General features: G+C 42.4%; 1 protein-coding gene across 1 annotated transcript; it reads right to left on the minus strand.

The window, feature by feature from the left end:
* Positions 1-3,114: 3,114 nt before the first annotated feature.
* LOC136628531 (plasmalemma vesicle-associated protein-like) lies at positions 3,115-23,125 on the minus strand. Its single transcript, XM_066604512.1, has 5 exons — positions 22,660-23,125; positions 16,034-16,100; positions 12,799-13,370; positions 10,003-10,050; positions 3,115-3,299 (listed from the first exon to the last, which is right to left on the minus strand). The coding sequence occupies exons 1-4, from the start codon at positions 23,026-23,028 to the stop codon at positions 10,009-10,011; spliced, it is 1,050 nt and encodes a 349-aa protein (XP_066460609.1). The 5' UTR covers positions 23,029-23,125; the 3' UTR covers positions 3,115-3,299; positions 10,003-10,008.
* Positions 23,126-23,214: the final 89 nt, after the last annotated feature.

A 23,214-nucleotide genomic window follows, 5' to 3' on the forward strand; every position in this document is an offset into this window, starting at 1 on the left:
ACACTCTGCCCCCCGAGCGCCAGGTGGGGTGCCCTGAACTTCCCGCACCCCACTGTCCCTGCCTACTTGCCTCGGCCCTGCCTAACCCCAGGCGGACAACTGGGCGGCGGTCCCTGCTCTGGCTAGGGACCTGGCGACTACCTAGATGGAACTCACTAACGGGGGACAGAGTGCCGACAGAAGAGGCAGGTGGAACAGACCAACAGAACAAAGACTGAGCAAAGACAGGCTGGAGGAAGCTGACTAGCAAACTAGGAGCTGCTGAGATGATCTGCAGACAGACTAACTAGTGGCTAACAGAACCAATAACTGGCAGTGAGCTCAGGTCACTGCCAGCCTTATAACTGCAAGCCTCCGCCCAGGGGTGGAAAGTGGGAGGAGCCGACTCTCCCACTGCTGCATAAGAAAGATGGATGAGTGTGGGCGGCACCCTACGGGTGGACACGCCCACGCCGCCGCACACTGGCTGCCCCACGCCGCCGGGAGAGCCCCGACTCCAGAGCTCCAGGACGCCGGAGCCGACACCGGAGCGGCGCGCGCCGACCGCGGGACCCTGCGCCGCCCTGCATGGTAACACTTGTCTTCCAATAATCTGAAGTTAAAAGGGCCTTCTTTGAAGCTGGCTCCCCTATTTGTGGGCACTTTTCCAGTTACCAGAGTGATTAATCCTATGGCGTACTAGCTGGCACTGCCGGACACACATGGAGAATCAATAGAGTTTTCCACAAGTTGCTCCTTAAGAGGTACGTCCCTCCAAGCTCAAATTTCCATATTTAGGAGAAATTTGGTAGCAAATTATATGGTACCTTTTCACCTTTTGCCCCTCATGTAATGAAAAATATGAGGCACAAGCTGTGTATTGGTGGAAAAAAAATTGTAATTTTTCATTTTCATGGCCCAGTGACTCCATTTTGGAAAAATATACACCTCACGGAATTCATCAAGGGGTACAGTGAGCATTTTGAAGTCCACGGATGTTTGATTTTTTAATTCATCAAACATCTGTGGAATCAAAATGCTCACTGTACCCCTTGATGAATTCCTTGAGGTGCATGTTTTTCCAAAATGGAGTCACTCTTGGTAGTTAACTGTTCTGGATACTATGGGGGCTCTACAAATGCAACATGGTGTCCGAAAATTATTCCCACCAAATAGTGCCCTTCCCTTCTGAGCCTTATGATCTTCCCAAACAGCAGGTCATGGCCAAATATAGAGCCTTTCCGTAATCGGGAGAAATGACTTAGCATATTTTGGGGTGAACACTTGAATATTTATTCTCTATATCTGCAACAGAATAGAAATATTTACAAAAGAGCAATGTACGTGTGTTTATGTTCCCTATTACAAAAACATTGGCACACGAAGGCCAACAGCAGGGGTTTCCTGTAATAATGAATGTATTAATCACAGTGCAAGATTTCTTAGAAATATCCAGGAAAGTTCTTGTCAGCAGAGGGGGAGGACGGCTTCACAGAAAGCAGTAATCTGTGTTAGATGTAGTTTTATGAGCAGTTAAAGGGAAACTGTCACCTCCTATAATCACATAAACAAACTAAGTTATAGTGCTTATAGGATAGGTCCTGCTGAGTTTGAGGGGGTGTCATTTTTACACCTACCGGCTGCCCGTTCCCACACTGTCAACTCTATGGGAGTGCGGACGCATGGAGAGAATGAAGAGAGTCATACCAATAGACGGGGCACTGACTTCCTGGGGTGACAGCATGGGTATAGGGAGTCAGGTCAGTATAAAAATTATATCTCCAAACTCACTGGGATCTGTTTTGATCTTACATAGTAGATGAAAGTAGGACATGATGGCTATTTTAGTAGTTCAAACAGGTCATACATGTTCCGTGATACTGGATGATGAGCAAACAATCATTCTGGGACCATTTGTCACAAAAGAGAATTCATGGATACAACTGACTTTTCCAGATGATGACGGACTGTATTCTGCCAACTAAATTGATTATCCATTAAATTGCACCTAACAAACATCATTTGGGTTGAAAACATTTATTTTGATCAACTTTAGAAAACCATGGCAGATTTGATGTGTGGGTATTTTTTAGATGGAACACTGCTCTTTATTAAAATCTAGGCATATATCGGTGTATTATTTCTCTCAGTCTATATCATGATATCTTTTAGAAATACAATGAGATAATGGCAAACATTTGGAGGTCCGCAGCGCTGAGGTTATAGTCCAATATATGCAAGTCATTTGATTTATCATGTTAATCTTATATACAACATACCAGACAGAATGCAATCATCTTTAATAATGCTTTAGTAAAATATCATTGTTTATATATGTACTAGTAATTATTAGGATATTATAGTACCAGTGTTTCTAGTGGCGCAATGTGCCACACAACTCTGCTACATGCACAACACACACACAGCTTTGCTACGCTACTTTTGCCTATGAGCTGCACGTGATTTATGAACTTCAGCAGCTCGCTGAGGAGGCATGTTGGCTTGTAGCTTTTGCATATCTGCAGCATGCAATCGTGTCATGTAAGCTACATTAGCTTTACAGCGCTGTTGAATCTTCTGTGGTGACATGTTTGCACAACAGCGACAGTTAGATCCAACACTGGATAATGGTTGACAATTAGATGAAGGCTGGACCGGTGTTGGCGGCATTAGCACCGGAGATGACATGATATCACGTTCAGGAGATGTGAAGAAAGTGGTGAAGGACTTTTCTTCAATGTTGTTGGTTAATATGCACTACCAGCTATGTATGTGGACATTTGTGAGGTGTCATTTATTAGAGTCTCCACACAGGTGTGCAGCTGTCTCACAACCAGCTACAAACTTCCAGACTGAGTATTGCTGTATCCGTAACAACTGAGGCCTGGCTAGTGTTTGTGGGGGAAGTAGGACCTGTGATGATGTCACCGTCATGTGATCAGCAGAACTGAGAGCCAGTAACTGACTTCACATGTGCTGTTAGGCTCTGCGTGTAACTCACGCAGCATACACGGACTGATGGACAAGTGGTCGTTTGCACTTTGATTTAGAACATTCTGTAGTTTTACAGAAAATAAATATAATAGAAGGTTATATCTCATATTTTTGAATCCTGAACAACATGTGGCGACACAATTTTAGTTGATGTAACTTTATTTATGAGTTAATAAATTTTATTCTACATGATAAATGATACTGTGTGTTACTGGTAAATATAGCAAGAGTAAGACTGAGAAAATTCTGCAATGACAAGAACCGCCGGCATGGGTGGCAAGCATCTTCATCTTCATTAACATCACGCTTTTCTTCACATCTTTGAACTGCAGACAAAACAAACAGACAATCATTAATGTAATATCAGGATGTTTATAATATTAGTATTTGTATTGGTGGATTCATATATTGTTGCTCAATGATATAGTCCGTATTTACTTCTGATTACATGTATTTCATATTCTGCAGCACTGTACACGGATCATAATCACCTATATCTCTGTCCGCAGGGAGGTTTATAATAACATTTCCATATATCGGACATGCATACTCTAAGGCTAAATCGTAAGAAACCCATGTATGCATTATGTGCTGTGGTGTACTATCAGTGTATACTCGGGAAAATCTCACATCATACAGTATATTTTGGAATCCTTTAGATATATGTTGAACCAGGATATGTTGGGGTTCTACAGCCTTGACCTTATTTTAACCCCTTAACGACTGCCCCATCGGGAAACTACGTCCTCAGTAAGTGGGCTTTAATCCTAGAGGACGTAGTTTTATGCATCCTCTTAGGATTAATGCCCACTTGCCTGAGGACGTGACAGCTCCATGCTGTTGGTGCCGGCAGGTAGCCGCCAGCATGGGGCTGTCATCCCAGGATGCGGGCAGTCCCCCCCGGCATTGCGATCGGCGCTATCTAGAGAAGAGCGAACGTACTCGTAACGAGTACTTACGCACCCGAGTACCGCCATTTTCGAGTACTCCAGTACTCGGGTGAAAAGATTCGGGGGGCGCCGGGGGGCGGGGAGAGGCGTGGCGGTGCGGGGGGTAGCAGCGGGGAACAGGGGGGAGCCCTCTCTCTCTCCCTCCCCCCCCCCACTCCCCACTGCTACCCCCCGTGCCGCCACGGCGCCCCCCGAATCTTTTCACCCGAGTACTGAAGTACTCGAAAATGGCGGTACTCGGGTGCGTAAGTACTCGTAACGAGTACGTTCGCTCATCTCTAGCGCTATCCAATGGATAGCACCGATCGCAAAAAAGTTAAGAAAAGTGCGTAAAAAGTTAGATATTCAGCTGCCCTGATGGATCGGATCCATCAGAGCAGCTGAAAATTCTTACCTGGCTTGTCGGCGGTGTCCCCCAGAGATTGGGTCCTCCTGGACCCGCCGGCGGTTTTCTGCGCATGCGCGCCAGACGATGACGTCAGGCGCATGCGCAGAAGCCCGGAAGCCCCCCGCAAATTTGAAATCTCCTGGCTCCCGGCTCCTGAAGGTAGCCGGGAACCAGGAGGTGTTGCCGGGGACCGCGGTGAGCGGTCCCCGGGCACGCGATTGCCGCTATCCATTGGATAGCGGTGATCGCGAAAAAGTTTTAAAAAGTTTTTTTAAAAAGTCAGTTTCACCTCCCCTCATGGATCGTATTTTACAAGAAGCCCCGGGAACGCTCGCCTTCCTGCAGTTCCAGGAGCAGCTTGTTGAGCGTCTTCTGTGCGAGACCGCCGCACCTCATCAAGCTTACGGAGACTCACAGAGCGCCACTTTTTACACCCTATATCCACCACTGAGGTCAAGAAATGACCCCCAAAAAGCATGAGAGGAGGGGGGATACACGGTTTTATTGCCCCATGTACCCATCCCAACCAGCCTCCGTAATTAGCCCTGTCTTTGGAAATACCACACAGTTCACATTATTACTTTTATCTAAGATTTGTCGAACGCCGAAAAGGGCGAGGAGGGGGATTTTTAGGGAGTCAATTTTTATTCTGTACAAATGAACAATGGGGCCTGGGATTTATTCAGTTGTGCCCTGCAATCCAACGGGTGTTCCCTGCATTACAGGCCTAACCATGTGTCCTATAAGTAGATTAGGGCCACAATGGGTATGTTTTTGAACACGGGACACACGGGGGCATCCATTTTGGGGTGAAGGTCTTCATTCCTATGTAAACTGTACAAAAAAAACTGTTTTTAAATTGACAAAATTGCCAAAAAAATGAAAAACGTAATTTTTTCCTTCTGTTTTGCTTAGATTTATTCAAATACTATGGGGTCAAAATACGCAGTTCACCCCTAGATGAATTCATTAAGGGGTCTAGTTTTTAAAATGGGGTCATTTGTGGGGGTTCTTTATCATTTTAGATGCTCAATGGCTCTATAAGTGGGCAATGGGGCCTGGAATTTATTCCGTTGTACCCTGAAATCAAACGGGTGCTCCTTCCATTATAGGCCTAGCCATGTGTCCTTTAAGTAGATTAGGGCCACAAGGGGTATGGTTCTGAACACGGGACAAACAGGGGTATCCATTTTGGGGTGAAAGTCTTCATTCCTATGTGTGCTGTACAAAAAAACTTTTTAAATTGATACAAATGCCAAAAAAATGAAAATTGTAATTTTTTTCCTACTGCTTTGCTTAGATTTATTCATAAATTGTAGGGTAAAAATACACAGTACACCCCTAGATTAATTCGTTAGGGGGTCTAGTTTTCAAAATGGGGTCATTTGTTGGGGTTCTCTGTCGTTTTGGCCGCTCAAGGGCTCTACAAGTGGGCAATGGGGCCTAAATCCCCTTTATGCTAAATTTCTGTTCTGAAAGCCACCGACTACTTCTTTCATTTTGGGCCCCGTTGTGCATCCAGACAAAAGATTAGGGCCACAATGTTTATGTCTCTGAACACGGGACAAACAGGGATATCCATTTTGTGGTGCAAGTCTTCATTCATATGTGTGCTGTACCAAAAAAGCAGTTTTTAAAACGACAGAATTGCCAAAAAAACGAACATCACATTTTTTTCCTTTTGCTTTGCTTGAATTCATTCAAAAACTGTGGGGTAAAAATGGGCAGTACACCCCTAGATAAATTCGTTAAGGGGTCTAGTTTTCAAAATGGGGTCATTTGTGGGGGTTCTCTTTGGTTTTGGCCGCTCAAGAGCTCTACAAAAGTGCTATGGGGCCTAAAACGCCTTCAAGGAAAATGTATGTTCTGAAAGCCACCGACTACTCCTTTCATTTTGGGCCCAGTTGTGCATCCAGACATAAGATTAGGGCCACAATGGGTATGTCTCTGAACACGGGACAAACAGGGGTATCCATTTTGGGGTGCAAGGCTTCATTCATGTGTGTGCTGTACCAAAAAAGCAGTTTTTAAAACGACAGAATTGCCAAAAACCGAAAATCACATTTTTTTCCTTTTGCTTTGCTTGAATTCATTTAAAAACTGTGGGGTCAAAATGGACAGTACACCCCTAGATAAATTCCTTAAGGGGTCTAGTTTTTAAAATGGGGTCACTTGTGGGGGTTCTCTTTGGTTTTGGCCACTCAAGAGCTCTACAAGTGTGCTATGGGGCCTAAAACGCCTTCAAGGAAAATTTATGTTCTGAAAGACACCGACTACTCCTTTCATTTTGGGCCCCGTTATGCATCCAGACATAAGATTAGGGCCACAATGGGTATGTTTCTGAACATGGGAGAAATGGGGGTATCCATTTTGGGGTGTAAATCCTCATGGGCAATATAGGAAAAAAATATGTCTTTAAAATGACATATTTGCAAAACTATGAAATTTTATTTTTTCTCCTCTAAATTGAATTAATTCCTGAAAAAAACTGGTAGGGTCAAAATACTCATGACACCCCTCAGTGAATACATTAAGGGGTGTAATTTTTAAAATGGGGTCATTTGGGGGGGGTATCTATTATTCTGACACTCATGAGTCTTTGCAAACGTGGCTTGGTGCAGGAAAACAAAGTGTTCCTCAAAATGCTGAAAAGTGATGTTAAATTTGTACGTCCTATAAATGGTTAAAAAAAACACAAAAGTTTTTCAAGTGTGCATTCAGAATAAAGTAAACAGATGGAAATAGATATCTTATCAAAAATTTGTACAGTATGTTTCGACATATTTGAGATATTACAGTTGAAAATTTGAAAAAATGACAATTTTTTCAAAATTTTTCCAATATTGGTACTTTTAATAAATATACACAAATTATATCGGTCTCTTTTTACAACCAAAATGAAGTACAACATGTGGCGAAAAAACAGTGTCAGAATCACTTGGATATGTAAAGCCTTTACGGAGTTATGCTACGTTGAACGACGCATGTCAGATTTCCAAAATTTGGCTCCGTCACTAAGGCACAAACAGGCTTCGTCACTAAGGGGTTAAGCACATTATTTTGTAATAGCAGTCAAAGGCAAACCTATGCAACGGTATAGACAGACTCCCACATCCATTGTGATGATTTTACATCAATGAAGCCTTTCCCATGGAAGAGGGGTAACACTGTGGCATAAGTTTTGCACCTTATTTTTCAATGCATGACAAGCAGCAAACCCTTGACAAAGAAGCCACAAGTCAGGGTGTTACCCCGCTCCCATGGGTAAGCTTTCTTTGGATGTTAAATGATCACAATGGATACGGGGCTTATGATATTTATTGAGTAGATTGGGATGATTATACCACTGTGTTGATTGTCATTTTATACTATTGATAGACGGATGTCATCCATTTACTGCTCTGTCAGTAGTGAGGGAGCTAGAATATGTAATTAATTTTTGTTATGGTGTCTACATATATTTTTAATTTATTTATTAATAAGACATTATTTGTGAAGCCGGTGTATAATTCTATTATGTACTATGGTGTACTGTTGGTATATACGTCGGGAACCCTATGCTGATGTGTCCATAGGCTTTAACATTGACAATATGGCGCTCCCACCTAAACTGCCCACTTTTAACCCCCCCCCCTCACCCCATAACTGTTCTACCAATCCGCTTCCTCTACGTCACCTGGCCACTCCCCTTCACTATCTTCCTTTCTCCCGTACTATCCTTACTTTCTTCCCTTACTGCCTCTCGTCTCACTGACAACCCTGTCATGCAAGGCCTTCACTTATGGGCCCCTTTTTGGGGGCCCGGTTCCGGCCATGTACTTTTGATATATGTTGGGGTACTGCAGCCCTGACTTTCTTTAAAAGCACAATTTACAGCACATTATTTTTAAATGGTAGTCAGACTTTTCTTCATCTGTTCAAGTGTTCCTGGTAAATATGCAGTAAATACCGAATCTGGGCCTAGTATATGCTTAGAACATAATACATCTGAATTCTTCTCTCAATTGCCAACTTATTCTTTTCATTTCATTATGAATTGAGTTAAACAGCTCTTTTAACTATAGTCATATTTAAGCTCATTTAGCAAAACTGTCTCAAAAAGGAACAATACGCTCATAGCATTCCTATTTCCATTGGACTCAGAGTCCATGATTTGTTTTTCAGTGCTGTTTAGAAGATAGTAGCTGCACTCCGATTTCTTGTTTTCTGCAACAAGGCCAATTTATCTGAGTGTATTGACATACATGAGTACCACTGTCTACTGGACCAACTATCAATTTACCTTACATCGATGCATCACTAATAGAGATGAGCGAACGTACTCGTCCGAGCTTGATGCTCGGGCGAATATTAGGGTGTTCGGGATGTTCGTTATTCGTAACGAACACCACACGATGTTCGGATGTTCGGGTTACTTTAACTTTCTTCCCTGAGAAATCTTTTCTATATGCGCTCAATGGGGCCGGCGGCAGCAGCGCCAACCCCATTGAGAACATATAGAAGACAAATCCTTCTTCTCTGCCACAGCTGTAACAGCTGTGACAGAGAAGAACGATGTTTGCCCATTGAATTCAATGGAACCGGCAATACAGCCGACTCCACTGAATGCAATGGGCTGCCGGCGATCGCGGGATGAATTGTCGGAAAGGGGTTAAATATATAAGCCCTTTCCTGCAATTCATCCAGAAATGTGTAAAAATAAAAAATATATATATACTCACCTGGTGCCGGCAGACGGAGTTCAGCGCCGCAGGCTGCAGTTCTCCTGAACTGCTCTGAACAGCTGTGAGTAGTATTCAGCAGCCGGGGATTTAAAATCCCCGCCTGCTGAATAAGATGCCTCTGATTGGTCACAGCCTGACCAATCAGAGGCCAGCCCTCACTCACACCCATTCATGAATTCATGAATGGGTGAGTGAGGGCTGCCTCTGATTGGCTCAGGGGCAGGAGAGCTGCCCCTGAGCCAATCAGAGGCAGCCCTCACTCACCCATTCATGAATTCATGAATGGGTGTGAGTGAGGGCTGGCCTCTGATTGGTCAGGCTGTGACCAATCAGAGGCATCTTATTCAGCAGGCGGGGATTTTAAATCCCCGGCTGCTGAATACTACTCACAGCTGTTCAGAGCAGTTCAGGAGAACTGCAGCCTGCGGCGCTGAACTCCGTCTGCCGACACCAGGTGAGTATATATATATTTTTTATTTTTACACATTTCTGGATGAATTGCAGGAAAGGGCTTATATATTTAACCCCTTTCCGACAATTCATCCCGCGATCGCCGGCAGCCCATTGCATTCAGTGGAGTCGGCTGTATTGACGGCTCCATTGAATTCAATGGGCTAACATCGTTCTTCTCTGCCACAGCTGTTACAGCTGTGGCAGAGGAGAACTTGCTGTGTCGTTCCCATCTTTTTCTTGAATTGCCAAGATTTTCACACATGAAAACCTTAGCGAGCATCGGCGAAATACAAAAATGTTCCGGTCGCCCATTGACTTCAATGGGGTTCGTTATTCGAAACGAACACCCGAACATCGCGGGAAGTTCGTTTCGAATAACGCGAACCCGAACATTTTGGTGTTCGCTCATCTTTAATCACTAATAATAATAACAAAAGTAGATAAACACACTGAATATGCATTATAAAATAATTAGTTCCTCTTCAATAACCGTGTAACCTTCACATTTTCTTACCTATTTTTAGGTCCGTGGTATAAACACTCCTGGCATACGTCCTCCAGACTGAAGAAAAGAAAAACAATGAAAGTAGTAAATGTTATTATTCAACATTGATCTATTCAGTGAAGGTTGTGAACTTTGGAAATATTTCAAAACCTTTCTTACAGCTGAGCTGGGAAATTTTAGCTTTCAAAGTCTATAGTCAGCCTTACACATAGATATGGAGGATGATTCAGCGCTTACTCCCCTCCCTCCGATTGTGCAACAACTCATAGATCAAAGAAACCATATATTAGGATGGAGTGCTCCATATACAGAGCTGTCAGGGCCACTTTAACTATAGGACAAATGGTGCATATGCACTGAGCCCCAGTGGCCACTGGTGCCATTTTCAAGCGTGTTTGTGTACTCTGGAAGATAACACGTGACAGTTTAGAGAAAGGAATGGTCCACACTGCCTGCTTAGGGCTGCCCAGCCCCTCCCCTAATATTCCAGCGCTGGAAAAGGTTAAATTTATGAGCACACACACACATGCTTTTACAGTAACCTCTTCATCTCTCCTCTCCACTGTCTCAGAGTACTGAAGCTGGGAGGAGGGGTGAAGAGTTGATGTGAAAGGTCACGTGCCGCACTAGAGACTCAGAAGGTGCCATGTGTGTCGCCGTAATCGTACTCAATGACAGAGTAAAGATAAGATTTCATTTTTCTGCACCATGAATGTTGTAAAAGCAAACCCCATGAACATGGCAAAACCGTGTTTTTTTCCATTCCTCCCCACTTAGAAATTTTAAAAAGAAGGGGTTAGTCAAGAAGGGGTTAATAAGTGGGCCCACACTGAAAAGTTGATTAAAGGCTGCAGCAGGATGGGGATAATGTGCAGAACCAAGTTGTGGATGGAAGAAACCACAAAGTTGAATCTGGGTCCTGAGAGAAGAAAACTGAATACAGATGACTCTAAAGACATCACCTGTAGCAGTTGCAAGCACTGGCTTGGAACCTCAGGTGTAATAGCCACAGGTCTGTAGAGTAGTCAGAAGGGAAGCCAAGGGTCAATATCAGAAGGTGTTAGCTGCAGTACAGGTGGATGAGGCGAGTAGCATAGTCAGAAGGTAAGCCAGAGGAGCAGGCAGAACTGGAGCTTGATTAAGGCTAGGAGGACAATAATCACGCACTGGTGCAGTGGCAGGCTCAGGCTTTTATAATGAGCCTAATCAGGAACTGAGATGGGGTCAAGACTAGGAGGCAGGAACTAGATAACTGGGATCAGGCAACAAGGCTCAGAGTCATGCAGAGGAACTATCCATAGGCTGGATTACTGACATCACCTGTGATCACTGGAGGAACTGCATTGTTATCACTATCTCTCTGTAGGACTGGTATTTGAGTACATTATATAGTTACTATTATTTAGATGTATTCTAAAGCTGAGCCACTGTATTTAAACCTGCCTCATTATAAGGGTTTTCTTATAGGATTTGAGCTTTGTTCTAGTGCTTATTTATGTCATGAGCTTGGTTCTAGGGCCATATTTATAAACAATTTAAGGGTGGAGGGATACAGTGAGGCTGGCTACACATGCCCTCTTACGGTGTCCAATGGCTGCACAATTTTAACAGTAATTTGTGTGGCCATGGTTTGTCTGCGATGCAATGGCTGTGGTTGGTTCATTGAGTGCTGGCTCTGATTGGCAGCACTCGAGAACCAATCAGAGGCAGTGCTTCCTAGAGGCGTGGTTTTTGAAACCCTTGACCAGGAAGTGTTCCCTGAAGACTACAATTTCCTGAGCTGTAGAGGAGACGTGCTGCGAAGTGTACAACGCCTCTTAGGTGATGTATTGTTTTCTTTTTTGTTTGTTTTTGATGCAGTTAGGGCTCATTTTAGGGGAAACAGTTGGATTTCCTACTGTAAAAGTTGCATTGCACTTTACGAAACCTGCGTTATCATGTGCTGCGATGCAACAGAAAGGAAGGCTACACAGGAAAACATGGGCTACAAAACATAGCAAATTGTGGCAATATTCAGCAACCCGCAATTTATTTTTCTCGCAATGTAGCAACATTGCTAATGTGAATAAAACCCATTGGAAAGTGCGGGCTTTACATACATGCGATATGTAGTGCCCTGCCTTAGGGCGCCCGCCCACTGGCGATTTTTTTTCCCTGCGAAATTCGCAGCATTTTTTTCTCTGCAGGGGTCTATGGAACTTGTAATGTTAAAATCGCGATCGCGCAAAATCGCGATTTTGCGCGATCGCGATTTTAACATTACAAGTCCCATAGACCCCTGCAGAGAAAAAAATGCTGCGAATTTCGCAGGGGAAAAAAATCGCCAGTGGGTGGGCGCCCTTAGATGGGAATAAAACCATATGCACACCAAGAAATCCCTGTCACTCAGCTTTTTTCATGTTTGAATGTTACAAAGAACAGCGAATGAAGACTTTTCTCTCTGCTTATCTCATTACATGATTGGGCCTTTCATTGGTGCCTACATGTGCCCTCCCTGTCAGTTTCGATAATGACGACATTTTGCTCCCTACACTATGCACTGGGGCATAAAAATATTTGCTCATTTTTGGAAATAATCCTCCCTGAAGTTCCTGAATTTCACAGAATGTGTTTGTTAATACATTTGATGGTGATATTACAATCCGATGATGTACTAGCAAGTGACTGCATCTTATGAGCTCCTCAAAGGAATAAGACAAAGATGCAAATAGATGACCTAGATAATGACTATTACATATTGCAACAGTCCCATATGTAAAAGCAATCACAAGCAAACAACTACCACCCTTATTAGTGGCCACCCACCTGCGTCTTCCGACAATTCTGTAGTTCTTCTTCCTTTTTCATAGACAGAGAGAAATATTTGGAAAGTTCTTCATTCTTTCCAAACAATTGCTTTTCTAGTCCTCCCTTCTCTATGGACAGATGATTCTTTTCTGAACTTGTAATGACGTTCTCTTGGCTGCATTTCTGAAAGTTGTCGGTCACTCGTGCGTTGTCTGTCTTCAGCTGGCTGTTCTCAAACATGACATTCTTCACATCACCTTTCAACACATTTATAGTTCGCTCAATTTCATTACTTATGGACCAGCATTTTGAATACTGGGAGCGTTCAGATTCGCTGATAATGCCTTCAAAGCGACTTTTCATACGTTCCATTTCCTTCTGAAACCTCTCATTGATATTAGTACAAACATTTTGTAGAGTTTTAATTTTAGTTTCCAGATCGTTCTTCCCCTCCTGAAGCTTTTCGACTTCAGAAACAGTCACATCGACTTTGCTGGTAAGAAAGCCACTTGTTTGTTCACATTTCTCTTTTAATCTGTCATACTCACCCTGAAGAATTAATTTTTTATGCTTTAATTGAAGTGTATCAACTGTCCAGAAAAGAAAGGACAAATAAAAACTCATATATTGTACTATAACAAATGGCAAACAAGTAACATTAGTATTACTAAATTAAGGCCCCCTGTCCATGGGCGTTGCGGTATCCCGCGGCGGAGTTCCGCCGCGAGAGCCGCTGCCCGGGAGCAGGAGCCGCCGACAAATCTCCGCCGGTCAGTCCTATCTGATAGATAGGCTGACCGCAGAGAATTGGGGAAATTTGCAGCATTCTGCGAATTGCCTGCCATGAGCGGAGAATCGCAATGATTCTTCGCTTGTGGACAGTGTGCCGGCGCTTTCCATAGCAATGCTATGAAAAGCTTCACACGGCGTGATTCGCCCGTGGAGCGACACCCTAAGGGTGGTTTCACATCTGCGTCAGGGATTCTGCTTTACTGCTTCATTTCCGAACAGCTCCATTTCTTAACAAAACTGAACAGCGCTGGATGGACCCCTTTAACTGTAATAGGCTCTGTCTGCTCTCCATCCAACTGCCCAGCTTTTTCTTCCCGTCTCTTCAGGTAGAATCTGTGACGGAACCTCCGGCCGAAGGTTCAGACGCAGATGTCAAACCGGCCTAATTGTGCTACAGTATCTGGCCTTGTAAATTAAATATTAGCATAAGAATCCATTCTTACTTTCGACAAGATTTCAGTTCTCTAGTTCCATCATAGGAACACAAAAATTGAAATAACGGAGTGCTGTATCCATCATATGGCAGACACCAGCGCTGACCAAAGGACCCCAATGACATAACGAGGTTCGTCATTTTGACAGGAAGAATAGTGATACAGCAAGTGAGTGTTCAAGGGTAGCCATTCTTTTTTTAAAATACCTACTCACCTCCCATCCGGCGTCTGTGTCCCCAGCGCGATGATCTCCCCGGCAGTGCGGCAAGCTGCTATGTAATTCTCCCTGCTGTCATCTGTCTGCTTGGCTTTGAATTCCCCCACCATCAGCAAGTAAGCTCTGTGATTGGATCGAGCGCCAGCCAATTACAGCCGGCGCTTGATGAACCAATCACAGCCATTCAGTGATGTCATCCACTGAATGGCCGTGAATGATCGAGCACCGGCTGTGATTGGCTGGCGCTTGATCCAATCCCAGCGCTTACTTGCTGACGGTGGGGAAATTCAAAGCCAAGCAGAAAGATGACAGTGGAGAGAATTACATATCAGCTTGCCACACCGCCGGGGAGACCCTCACGCTGGGGACACAGACGCCGGCTGGGAGGTGAGTATTGCGTTTTTTGGTTATTTTTTACCTAGTCCCTACCCCGAGTATAAGCCGAGGGGGGCTTTTTCAGCATAAAAATACTGAAAAAGTTGGCTTATATTTGAGTATATACAGTAAGTTTCCTCCCTAGACCTTTTATGACATGCCTGTCACTCATGTGGATCATTTAGTTTCGGCCTCACTGATTGTTAAAGGGGTTGTCCCGCGCCGAAACGGGTTTTTTTTTTATTCAATAGGCCCCCCGTTCGGCGCGAGACAAATCCAATGCATGTGTTAAAAAAAAAAACGTTTAGCACTTACCCGAATCCCCGCGCTGCGGCGACTTCTTCCTTACCTTACTAAGATGGCCGCCGGGATCTTCACCCACGATGCACCGCGGGTCTTCACCCATGGTGCACCGTGGACTCTGTGCAGTCCATTGCCGATTCCAGCCTCCTGATTGGCTGGAATCGGCACACGTGACGGGGCGGGGCTACGCGATGATGCGTAGAAGGGGGCGGAGCCAGAACACCGCTCGTGCTGAGACCCAAGAGAAGGGAGAAGACCCTTCTGCGCAAGCGCGTCTAATCGGGAGATTAGACGCTGAAATTAGACGGCACCATGGAGACGAGGACGCTAGCAACAGAACAGGTAAGTGAATAACTTCTGTATGGCTCATATTTAATGCACGATGTATATTACAAAGTGCATTAATATGGCCATACAGAAGTGCTTACCCCCACTTGCTTTCTCGGGACAACCCCTTTAAATATTAAAAGCCTCTCAATGAAAGTAGTGAATATAGCTTTTAGTTTGGAGTTCCCTTCATTCTTGCTCTCTGTATGGCAGTCTCCGCTCACTCACCACCACTGGCGGCATCCTCTGAGATGTCTCAATGACATATTAGAAACTTTCTAAAAAGTTATTTTCATATAAAGTCTAAATCTATTAACATAATGTTGATTTGAAATCTACATCACATGTATTTTATGTTGTGGACACAAGAAGTAGAGCCCCATGTCCCCTATCCTCCTCACTGCACGCCTCCAGTGAAGAGGAGCCTGAATGGAGTGCTGGTCATGCTATTCAACTTCAATGGGACTGCGGAGATACCTGAGCAGTAAATGCTTAGGCATTTACATCAGTCCCATTAAAATGAATGGAGCACCAACCACACATGCTCGGCCAGTAGTCCATTCATTCTGATGTCACTGTGGGGGCATAAGTGACCCCCATAATAACAGGCAGGGGTCATAGGACCCCCATTTTTGAGATCTAATAGGGTCTCTGCGGTGAGACCCCCAACTATTAGCAAGTAATCCCCTATCAGACGGATAGGGGATAATATGTAATTTTTGTACAACTCCTTTTATTACTGGAAATAAAACATCAAAGTTTTAGGTATAGAAAAATTTCTATTTACTCTGAACCAGTTACTTACTTATATGGGTTGTGTTGCACCGATCTAGAGCATTTTGTATACTTTCACAGGATGTTGAAACTTGGCGCTAAAAGAAAAACATACAATGGACATTAATATTAATGGATAAACATCTTCATCTTTTTCTAATAAAGAAAAACCTACGGCCAGTAACATTTGGTGACGTATACTTATACGGTAGTGACTTACATAAGCTATATGATCTACCTAACAAACATACACATTCTAAAACAGAGCAGCAAAGCCTATCAAGACCTAGACTGTTTTGTGACAGAATGTATTTGGTCATCGATGAACTGTCGGCTAAACAATCATCACAAATTCCTTTTCATGCTTGTAACATTAGTGTTTTATACTTTATTTTCTGTTTGATGAGTCTCTATGATGGGTAAATTAGGGTTATTAAGCTTATTTAGCATATCTATGCAGAAGCGTGTGGTATACACCTCAGGGATAATAGGGTCATTTAAATTGAGTGACAACCTGACACACTAAATTTGAAGTCAGTTATCCTGAGGGGTTACCTCTGAGGAATCAATCACCTAGCTATAATTGTACCTTCGCCCGCATCTGCAGACTATTGCAGTTATCAATCCTGCAGATGTGGTTCGTTGTTGTGACATTTACAGATGATCTATATTATGGTTAGCCCACGTTGTTGTACATTTTAAGATCGGGCACATATGACACGCAAACCTTTGTTATTTAGGTTCTACATAAATATAACTCTAGGGCTCCTGATGAGTCGCTAGCGCGACAGAAATGCGTCGAGCCTGTTAAGCCTATAGGGCCTATTAATGAATTGAAAATATCTATATGATAAACACAAAGGAATTGGGAATTAACAAAGAATCGGTTTAGTTACGCACTATTACATATTGGAGCAGAACACGAAAATTGGGAATATCGTTATGTGAAGGGTTTTCTGCTATTAGGCTATATACTAGTCACCCGGATAAAGAGGGCATGATACATATGGCCCCAGGTATTCTATGAACCTCAGATATACGGGTGAAATGAGACTACATGTGCCTAACAAAACAAGATCATCTGTATTGAACTATTAAAGAGTTCTTATGAGGCCTTCCCAAACCAACAAAAGCTTTTCTTTTTAAGTTGTTACAAATAAAAGTTACATTTTAAATCATAAGGAGCTTAGTCTGTGAAAAATGAGTCTCTTTGATGAATAATAGAGCAGCTTTCATTTTTCAAAGGCAGAATATGAAATGAATGCTGCACTGTGATTGGTTGCTTTAGGCAACAGAGACAGTTTCCATTTTAGACAGTTTTATTAATCTCCCATAAAAGGTGCATGTAATTTGTAATTGGTGGTATGTTTCTGTCCACTTATTTTTCCTACAAGGGTTTTCTAGAAATAGACTTTCATGATAAATCATCAGTGTCAGTCCCAATGTTAAAGGGGTTTCGCAAGCTTAGTGACAGTATACACTGGTATCAGAGTGAAAGCCGCTTCTCCGTCCCCTGTGCAGTGGCCAACATTCGTAATTGCAGCTTGGTGCTCATTGAAATCACTGCAAGCTGCACCTGCAATTATGAGCACCAGCCACTACACAGGGGTTGGACAGGAAGAAATATATCCAAACAAGGAAGTTGGAACAATGCATCTGCAGCGCCACCTATCGCATGGGAGCATTCCTGCAAATCAATGTCCAATCCTTTATACAGGTCTTTATAACAATGATTGGAAATTGAAAACCAAGCCAGAATCCACACACAGACAGCATTTTTGCCCCTCATCAGTGTACAATAGGATACTGGTTCGGATAGTGAAAGGCCTATGATGTGGGTCAGGAGGGGTATAATTTCTCCTTAAGGAATGCACCTAGAAGGTGTGTGAGGAAACTAAAGGCCCACTTACACGGAATGATGATCGCTCAAAATTCACTCAAAGGATAGTTTGAGTGACAGTTTTGAGCAATCATCTTTGCATAACTCTAAGTAGCTAATTAGCTCAGAGAACAATGCAGCTGTTTTGTATATGCAAGAACTGCCAGTGTGATACCAGCTGAAAGAATGCTATGGGCACCACCCAATGAGATATCAGCGGGTGGTGCTGAAAAGGCTCATCGCTCATTTCTAGCTGACTAGAAATGAGCGATGAACGAACATTGCACAAAAAGTGCACGATGGCTGCGCGTTTAGACACAATGGTTATAGCTCAAAAGATGGCTTTTGAGCGAATTTTGAGTGATAATCGTTATGTCTAAATGGGCCTTTAGTAAAAAAATACACAGATCAGACCACCAGAGCTCCAAAATAGAAACCTGACTAGTATGTCCTCCTTTAGAAAACCACTCAGCAAACCACATGACAGTACAGTCACCTCACTTTTGGAACTGAAAATGACACACCCTGAACCCCTACAAACTAGGTGTATACACTCCTCTAGAGGTCGACGCATGGAATTGACAATGGCCATCTGAACACCCATCCCTCCCCCCCCCCCAATCAAACAAAAAAATGCAGTCACGTCTTCCTCTGAACTCACAAATCCTATGACAGAAAAGTCCACAGCATCTATTTCTTCCTCCAGATTGGAAAACTCTGTGGTCACAATCTATAACACCCTCAAATTTAATCCCACTGCAATAGAAATTGTAGGAAGAAGACCTGAAAATGCCAAATGCAGTCACTCTGCCTCCCTGCCACTTAACCACTCTATCTTTTTAAGAGTTACTTCCTTCTCTAACTCCCATTTCAACCTACTACATCCGCCAAAGCTCAAAAAGACTTGGATTACTAACTATTTTGATATGCCAAGCCAGAAAAGGAGGCTAAAAGTAAAAAAAAAAAAAAAAAAATGAAGAGAAAAGATGGGACTCCGAAAGACCAAACATATCCAATCCAAAAAAGAAAAAAAAAAAGCTGTACTGGAAAGATATTTAACCTTTCTCATCATAATCTCTCTTGGGCAGAGGAGCAATTCCTTAGTCTCTTTCTGCTGTACCATGAAGTTTAATGAATTTGATCTTTTCGTTGACATCACCACATTCATTAGAAAGCTCACTCTCACTAGACATTTTTCCTTTCTACAAACATATGAAAACCACAATACCTCGACCGAGCTTTCTGCATCTGACACAGTTATAGCTAATCACTCTAGAATCACTTCACGCGAGCCTCTCCACACAAATCTGAAACCTAAATCCGTGTTTTATCCCACATATCATAAAGGTAACTATATTGACACTTTCTACTGCTTAGAATCATCCGAATTCAGGAGCATAAACAGAACTTTTACAGTAAATAATAACCTCAGCAGAGAAAGCCTCAGTTCTGAATTCTCCAACCAAATACTCAGCAAAAAAGACAGAGACTTTCTCATTTCCGACCACATTCATATGCCCATCTTCTACCATCTACCAAAAATTCCTAAGGATATCGTAAATCCCCCGGGCAGACCCATTGTTTCTAGTATTAAATCAGTCACATGCAATCTCCCCAAATACATTGACATCCTACTTCAAAGATACATCATTAATTTAGAGTCACATCTCAAAGATACCAAATCACTAATTAATATTTTGTCTACAGTCCAGTGGAAACCAACATACCGCTGTTACACGTTAGACATCTCATCACTCTATTCAAATATTCCGCAGGCCCTGGGGGTTGACACTATTTCTTCTATTCCGGATAATGATCATTCCATTCCGCAACAACAAGAAATTTGTTATCAGTGGCATTCTCTTTATCCTAAAGAATAATTATTTTACTTTTCATTCACAAATATATCACCAGATCAAAGGCCCTGCGATGGGCATTGCCAGGAATTTTGGAAAAAACTTTCTATTAATTCACATGTGACCCGACAAGATTGTCCTTTATAAGCCCTACATAGACAACCTAATTTTCATTTGGAAAAGGTCGGAGGAGGAGTTTGAAAGCTACACCGATTATTTGTATAAGAATCATAATTCGTTGTTTTTTCAAGTAAAGGTTCCCCCACATCTATCGAATACCTTAATTTTATAGGACACGAAAATGGGAGATTATTTCAAACCAGTTGATGGTAATAGCTTTTTAGACTTTTGGAGTGCGCATTACAGAAGGTGGAAAAGTAACATACCCCATGGTCAGTTCAAACATATTGGACCCAACTGCACTAAGACAGAGGATTGTAATTTACAGATCATGGTTTTAAAAGAAAGGCTGAGACAGAAAAATACTCACTCTGGGTATTTGCTGCCTTTCAGAAGGCTACAAATGAACCATCCTTTAATATTCAGAGAGTCCGTACAAATGAGCCTGATAATTACAGTCACAATTTTGTGACCACTTACAATCCAGGCTGCACATTGATACGCACAATAGTAGAAAACATTGGCCCATCCTGTTATAAGACCCTTATCTTGCCTACCAGCTTTCATCTATACACTGTATCACCTTCAGAAGGACACATAATTTGAAAACTGCTCTAGCCACGAGCAGGTTGAAATAGGCTAGATCTCACTCAAAACAGAACCATCAATTTTTTCCAAAGCTAGTTGGCTGTTTCCAATGTGTAAGCAAGAATTTCAAATGTCGTAGTGATACCTGCAACAAAAGAAAGGCCTTTGCAGCTTGTGTAACTAAAGAAACACTTCAAATCAAATTTCTTTTGCCCCTCTCTTTTCCCTGTGCCAATTTTGTTCTCCTTCTTCACACTTGTTTTTCCCACCCGCAGCATGCAGATATTAGCACTTTTTACAAACCGGCGTGCATGCATCCACTCAAATTTCCCACCTTATTTCCACATGCATCTAAATTCCTGTCCGGATGACTTGATTGTTCATCACTTCTCCAGCCCATTGGCCATCATACCGGCCACTGGTAAGAACTATGCTATGCACCCACACTATTCTCCAGTATGAACCATCATGTCATACCACTTCCACGATGACCATATCATGAGCATGCTCTCCTTTCTTCCCATCCCTATTCCCTCTCGTCTTTTCTTCACATTCAGTTTCACACCACCATTCCCTCTCTTGCACTGTTTTTGCCTGCTGCAGACTCACCGTTACATCACCCGTACCTTACAGAATTCTCTGTCCTCCACCGGTCTTTCCCCTAACCTCTCACTCAACGCCCCCTCATCTTCTTTTACAACATTTGTTGTCTGCATTATTCTCCATTCACATTCCTCTTTCTTCCACCTCGGTTGCCTTCTGCAGACACAGCGCCCCTTACTACCTCCTCTGTCCCTCGCCGACCTCTCCCTTCATCACTCACTGATTGCCCTCTAATTGCATTCTCAACATCTATCTTTCTGCCTTATTCTGCCTCATTGTTCATCCATTATCCAATACCATTTGTCCAGGTCCCTATCTACACCGCTGCTCTCTTCAGTCTGTCACCTACATATGTAGTGCTTCTCAGCCTAGAGCCCCCCACTAGTTCATTCATCCCTTGTTCTTTATTGTAATTTTATTTTATTATACATATATAACTAGCTGTGTCTCTCCCTTTTTATGTATGTATATATCTATGTGTATATGTGATATATATATATATATATATATATATATATATATATAAAATGTGTGTCTTTGTCTTTATCTATCTATACATGTGTGTATGTATGTATATGTGTATAAATTTTGTCAATCAGTGCAGATTTTGTTGGGTTTTCAACTGTAAAAAGCGTTCAGCTGAACGTCTTGTGGAACTTCTTGTGTTTTTTTCTTGTGGAATTACATCTCCTGTGTGTTAGAAATCTGCAACAAAAGTTCCACAAGACGTTCTTAATCCCGCAGCAGCAAACTTTTCTGCATTGGAATTAAATCCTGCGGTATTGAAATAAGGATGTGCATAAAGATTCTAACACATGCAGAATTCAAGCCCTATGTATATAACATTCTGACATAGAAATATCCGTGCAGACAAATGTTAAAGAACCCTCAGTCTTTCGATGAGTTAGGCTGTAAGACGCTTGCTACGTTTCTTTTTCTTTCCTGCTAAAATGCAGTGTTCATCCACCAAAGCTACTGGGTGTATCCATTATGTAACACATTTTCTATATAACACCTAATTTATTCTTAGTTACCTGTGAAAGCATTTAACATTTGAATCATACATGAATAATATGATAAATGGAAACCAGCAGCCTCTTTGTTCATGGACACAAATGTGACAATGTCACAGCCCTTCAATCTCCCATTATATCAACCAGAATAGAGGGATGAGGTTCAGATTACCAGACTGACCCAGCGTTACACAATATTACTTTTAAGGACATACAGGTGTTAAATATTTTATATAGTTTCCCACTTTAACTAAAACTAAGACTTGGTTTGTTCTCTTCAACTGTCATGGCTCTGTTAATATATATATTTCACTTGTACGCATTTTTTTGTAATTCAACTCATATATTGATTTATCATAATCAAACACCAAAGTTTATCGAGGTCTTTTCAAGGTGGTGGAGGTGGTGGAGGTCTTTGCAGATACATACATTAAAAACTGTCATTACGCTTTGGAGCCTTTATGTTTCCTATTAGTACAGATATTCCTGGAAGTAATTAAGTTAATCATGAGATATGTAACTGGCTTTATGGCCCAGATTTGATCATGCATCAGTCGTAAATAACACAGCTGGAATATACATAAATTCAGGTACTCACCACGATGGTTACAGTTCTGTTTCTGTTATGCATTTCTCTAAGAGCCATAGTCAGTAGGCTTGAGCAGTTCGTATTTACATTCTCCAGGCTGGCGACTTTAGGTTTCAACTGATCAAAATTCTTAGACACCGAGCTGTAATCGGTTAGCAGGTCTGCGTAGCGATTTTCTAAACTTTTCAGCCGAAGTTCTGTCCCAACATGGGCATTTCCATACAACAAGAACAGAACCAAACCAAGGATGATGAGGAACTGGATGATAGATGAGAAAAGGAAGAAATATTTGGTATAATACCAGCAGCCTCTGTGCTTAGATGTAATCATATTCTTGGACTCCAATCCAAACTTTGCCATTGCATAGTTTGGGTCCATGCTGGTTCTCAGCTAATGCCGTGCTCTCTGGGCACTGACCGCAATCAGTAAACTGTGAACCTTCCTCGCTGGGGACTCGCTACATGTGGCAGTCCTTACATTTTATATAGAAGGAGTTGTAGGACAGGGTGGGGTCAGTTACTTTAGGTTTTCAGACTAACTGTTTATATTAGTTGTGTGTTTTTT

This window comes from Eleutherodactylus coqui, chromosome 5 (assembly GCF_035609145.1).
Source record: "Eleutherodactylus coqui strain aEleCoq1 chromosome 5, aEleCoq1.hap1, whole genome shotgun sequence".
Classification (NCBI taxonomy): domain Eukaryota; kingdom Metazoa; phylum Chordata; class Amphibia; order Anura; family Eleutherodactylidae; genus Eleutherodactylus; species Eleutherodactylus coqui.